At 35.9% G+C, this 5,875-nt stretch overlaps 1 protein-coding gene across 1 annotated transcript in view; it reads right to left on the reverse strand.

Annotated features, from left to right (window-relative positions):
- LOC106463202 (rhodopsin-like) overlaps positions 1-5,363 on the reverse strand; it is a gene marked incomplete at its 3' end in the record, with an annotated part of 15,846 nt that extends 10,483 nt beyond the window's left edge. Inside the window, 1 exon segment of the mRNA XM_022390648.1 lies at positions 5,010-5,363. Within this exon segment, the coding sequence (XP_022246356.1) occupies positions 5,010-5,363 (354 nt within the window).
- Between the last annotated feature and the right edge of the window lie 512 nt (positions 5,364-5,875).

A 5,875-nucleotide genomic window follows, 5' to 3' on the forward strand; every position in this document is an offset into this window, starting at 1 on the left:
ACAAAGAGGGCTACTGTTTCAAGTATCTATGTGGGCAATTCCCAGCTCTTTCAGAAGTGAAACTTAAAGAAGGGAATTTTGTTGGACTTCAGATAAGGAAATTAACTTCGGATGAACAGTTCGAAAGGACAATAAGGAATTTGAAAAAGAAGTGTGGATTGCCTTTAAATATGTTATTGACAAATTTTTAGGAAACAACAAGGACCCAAATTACGAAAATATTGTCAATATCATGCTTGATAAATTCAAAGAGTTGGGTTGTAATATGAGCTTGAAAGTTAATTTCTTACATTCACATTATGACTACTTCCCTGAAACTCTCGGTGCCGTCAGCAAAGAACAAGGGAAAAGGTTTCATCAAGACATCCGGGAAAAGGATAAGAGGTATCAGGGAAGGTTGAACATCAGCATGATGGCTGATTACTGCTGGTCGTTGAAACGAGATACTCCAGATGCTATACATAAGAGAAATACCACAACACTTAGTTTTGAGACTAAAAGATATAGATTTCACACACAAAAAAAATCAGGATGGATGAGAATGCATATTCGTTTGACATCAGTGCTCTTCCCTTTTCTTCAGTTTGTTTGTATTTTTGTTAATAAACATAATAATGAAAAACTTTCACTGTGGTAAACGAAATAATAATTTGATCTAAATAAGAGTTTTTTCTTCCCGATTTGTAAAAAATCCTTACGTGATAGAAATAAATGAATATTATTTTAGAAATTTGCGTAGCTGAATTATGTAAAATCCGTTATTAAAACCAAAATAACTTCCATGAAGTTTAATTGTTTGTTATGAATTTTGCGCAAAGCTACACGAGGGCTATCTGCGCTAGCCGTCCCTAATTTAGCAATGTAAGAGTAGAGGGAAGGCAACTAGTCATCACCATTCACCACCAACTCTTGAGCTACTCTTGTACCAACGAATAGTGGGATTGATCGTCACATTAGAACGCCCCCATGGATGAAAGGGCGAGCATGAAACAAGGTCCAGTAATCTCCATCATTTAGCAAACACTTTCCATTTGTGACTTCAATACAAATAAGCAGAAAGCATGAAATTCAATGTAGCCATAAAACATTCCCAAGTAGCCTACAATTGATATGTTTCTCTTTATTTGCTGTTCATTAATTCAGAGGCTGAGTAAAGCCATTATGCATCTAGAGACAAAACAAATTAATTTAATTTTTGGAAAAACGTATTTCGGAACTAGTTAATATAAGCAGAATAAGATATTACCTGACGTCAATACCATAAAAAAAGAAACATAAGCCTAAAAAATTAATGTTTAGAGACTATATATCTAATGCTTTGAAGCTTACACTGAAGAAATGGAGAAAATATTCACGTAGTTCATTTATTGTTTGAACTTTGAAATCTGAACGTCAGTCTTATAACGCATACGCGGTCCCAAAGTGCAGAAAGCGTTTTTGAAACAATGAGTCGTGAACTCTAATCCTAAGATTCACAGTCTACTTACACTACCCACTAGCCCACTCCCGGCCGGAATCACAGAAAAGAAAGAGGCTGACTCTTGTAAAGAATTATAATTTTTTTACCTGAAAGGTTCCCTATGCGCACGTAGACTCAATAGCCAAGAGCTACTGGCTAGAGGACAGCCAGCCAGCAAGTAACACTCGCCATCACAAGGGCGTTATCTGCTCTTTGAACCAAAAAACATTTTTATAACGCGTTCACAGCTAAAAGTGCACAGTGTGTTCAGCGGCATCACATCTTGAACCATGGGCCTTTTAATTTATAGCTCATTTCGCTAATTACCCAGCCTGTTTACAGAGAAATAATGGTTTAGCTTAAAGTTTCGGTCTATAGTTTTCTGGGAGAATAATTCGGAAAACACTGAGAGCTCAGATAAGCAGTTCCATGAATAAGGAAACTACTACCAGAAGAATTAAAGCTAAAAAAGTACTTGGTGCTTTGAAAATTTCTCCCTCATTTATAAAATAAGAAATAATCTTTGACATGCAATAGAGAATATTAAATTCATTCGATATCCTTCATAAATATTTCATAATATCGAATGTTACCGTGTTATTTTCAGGAGAACTTACTTACTTACTAGCACTAGATAATTATACTTACTAATAATGACAGATTGGACCAGGAAATTTGTGGATTTATCCATATTAGAAAGACATGTCTGAGTTTTCATGTGTGTGTGAGAAATAATGAGACTGGACAAGTTTAACAAAATGAACACAATATTTATTATTCACATGCAAAAGAAGAAAACGCAGTGTAAGTACTTGCTCAAACGAAAAAAATCGCTTCTACAGTATTATGATTTGGTCCGCAGTTTTCTTTCCGTCTAGATATATTTCTATAAAACTAAACATGTTGATCTCCAATGTGAACCGAACTTGTAGATCTTCAGATAGAACTGGACTAGAAGCGTGTTTTAATTCAACAGGTAAACTCGATTTATTTGTCCATTTGACAGCATCACCTCACGACCCTTGTTCTCTCACAGCGTTGGATAGCTGTAACATATAGATATCGTCAATTCAGCCAGCAAAGGATATTGCAGTCGGTGATCCATTCAGCACGGAAACTATATTACTGCAGTATCTCTTTGAGCATAGTATACATTATTTATTGTAGAAAACACAGAAATGATAATAACATGGCAACCTCAACCATCTTCCGGATCATGCATTTATTCCAAAACTGCATATGAACTAGAAAAATGGAAATCTTTCTAAATTTCTATATAACTAAAAGCAGGTAAAAAACATGATATGCCTGCATATCACACTGCAAGTATTAAATTTAAAGAAACGTTCAAGGACTTACCTATCAAAATGTTGCTCAAATCTATGATACACAAAGCTATATATTTCAGAAAAGATTAATTCTAAAAGTAAAGCATGCATTTATTTACTTATTTTATTGAAAACTAAATTCAGTCTTCTAAAGTTCATAATTAATAACCTATATTTAGATATCTTTTGAAAACAGTAAAAACATACCTATTCAGAACTAAAAAAAAAGTTCACAAAGTAAAATTTACGCACGTCTTTCGTTGATTGGATAAGGGGATTTTATTTACAATCAAAACATTGTAGCCTTGTCGTGAATAACATTAGATACGTAAAGTTCAATAACTTTATGGAGTTGTTGTTCGGCCATTTTTAGGTGTGTCATTTAGCAATTTAAAACAACATGATTAGCGATAAAATTATTTCCATGCTATTTCCTGTTTTGTAAATGAAGCTTAAAAAAGAATTAAATATAATTTACCTCACTGATAGATTATGAATCATGAAAGCCTGTCTGGCTTCGTCGTCACAACTACAGTTTTAACCAACAGATTATAGCTCGTCGTTGTGTATGGTGACTATAAATAAAGTAAATTCTCCTTATTTAGTTAGTACCATTGGGATGATTAAGTCATTTGTGGCAAAACAATTATTTATGTGACCTGTGTGGTAGAAATAATTTACTATTTCTAACTTAACTTTTCATCGAGTGCTGCCAAGTGGTTTCTGTATCGGACTGTGAATATAAGGTTCCATGGTTCTCGTCCCGATACCGCCATAAAGATATCATGCTCCGCCAGGTGGTTAGGGCGCTCGACTCTCAATCTGCGAGTCATGGATTCGAATCTCCATCTCACCAAACATGCTCGCCCTTTCAGCCGTGGGAGCGATATAGTGTGACAGTCATTCACACTATTCATTCGTAAAAGAGTAGCCCAAGAGTTGGCGGTGTTGACTAATTGCATTCCCCTTAGTCTATTGCTTCAACATTATAGACTGATAGCGCTGTTGTTGTTGTTTGAAGTTAAGCACAAAGCTACACAATGGGCTATCTGTGCTCTGGCCACCACGGGTATCGAAACCCCGTTTCTAGCGTTGTAACTCCGCAGACATACCGCTGTGCCACTGGGGGGCGACTGATAGCGCAGATAACCTTTGTGTGCTTTGCGCAAAATTCAACAAAGCAAATTAAACAAATTAAGTTTCAGTGCTCAAATAAATCTTCAGATAGCTAGGCTCGAGATTTCGCCTAGAAAACGCGTGCTATTCCTCAAATATTTCCATTCATATAGAAATACAGTTTCTACCACCAGATGACAGGCCAGGCCCTTCTTGTACGCTTGTTTCTTTGAAGCTGAGCACAAAGCTCTGCCCACCACGGGTATCGAAACATACTACTGTGCCACTACGTGGAGCTTTTGAGTCAAATAATTACCTTCAGTTAGGAAGGTTGGGGCAGTTAAGTCACTTGTGTCAATACAACAGCAACATAACGATGCAGTTAAAGTAGAGCCACGTATTAATTTTATGGCATTGCAAACGTTTGCTTTTCAGTGTTATTTTTAATACTAAATTTTATTGCATTATAGGATTTTTAATACATAAGCTTGTAACATCGCCCAAAATAACTAAATCATAAATGATAAGTGTGCTTGAATACACAGACCATTCCTTAAAAGGCTTTCGATTAAAATCCTTAAAAATCAAAGTTTTATGAAAATACTTATTAAAGATGTCATCTGAGCAACAGTGTGTTATGTTATGAATTTCGCACAAAGCTACACGAGGGCTATTTGCGTTAGTCGTCCATAATTTAGCAGTGAAAGACTAGAAGGTAGGCAGCTAGTCATCACCACCCACCGCCAACCCTTGGGCTACTCTTTTACCAACGAATAGTGGGATTGACCGTACATTATAACACTCCCAAGTCTGAAAGGGCAAGCATGTTTGGTCGGACGGGGATTCGAACCCTCGACCCCCAGATTGCGAGTCGAGCGCCCTAACCACCTGGCAAAATAAATAATGGTTTATTGATCTACAAAATATATATATTGGTAATGAAGTTAGTAAATATTGCTGTTTAGTGAGTTTATAAAATAAGATGGTGTATATACCGTTTACTAATATTTTCTCTTTTCAAACGTGTTCCATGAATATTATTTAAAAGGTGCTTACAAAGAATTAGAGTTAATACACTTGTGGCTATTTTTATGTAGTTTTCTTACCTTTTGAACCATCCTGATGATCTGGCTGTAGCAGAAGACCATAACAAACACAGGAAGAAAGAAACCAGCTATAAAGAGATAAATGATATAGGACTTGTTGTTCTTTGTTTCTGTCATCCAGTCTACAGAGCAACTTATTCCTGGAGGTTCTAAGACGTAGCGGCTCCACCCGAAGAAGGGAGGTAAACACAAGCTTAACGAATAGAGCCACGTACAAATGACGATGAAAATGGACCTTCTGGGCGACATTTTCGACGAACCATAAGGTCTGGACATAATAATATAACGCTCGGTAGATATCGCTGTCAGAGTTCCAATAGCTGTCATTCCTACACGTGATAAGATCATACACATTGATACAGAGGAATTGATTCAATAAAACATCTACAGTTACCAGCTGAAGAGGAATGATATTCTCCGAAATTGGTCTAGTACAAAGGAGTGAACTGAAATAAAATATAGATTGATTATTTTGAAATAGTTTATCACGAGAAGAACCGTGAGGAAAACCGAGAGAAATATCATTTAGATAATATTGAGTTCATTGGTAGTAGTAATGCTGTCAAACCCTACTAGTAGAGCAGGATATCTAACTGTAATAAGATAAACTTCATAATATATCTAATTCGAAAAAAAAAAACATAAACTGTGTCATTTTATGGGTGCATTTTTTGTATTCTTTATCTGAAGCTAACTGACAGACTTTCTAAGAAACTTGCTAACTAAGTTATCAATCATCTACTGTAATAGACACAATAATCAACTACTCTAGCCTGAAATTTTTACCTAAACTTTCAAGAAAAGTTCAGACGTCGATTCATGAGCCAAGTTGCCAAATGAGGATGTGAACCACGAATTACGAGTCA

The sequence above is a fragment of the Limulus polyphemus genome, unplaced genomic scaffold (assembly GCF_000517525.1).
Source record: "Limulus polyphemus unplaced genomic scaffold, Limulus_polyphemus-2.1.2 Scaffold1347, whole genome shotgun sequence".
Lineage (NCBI taxonomy): Eukaryota > Metazoa > Arthropoda > Merostomata > Xiphosura > Limulidae > Limulus > Limulus polyphemus.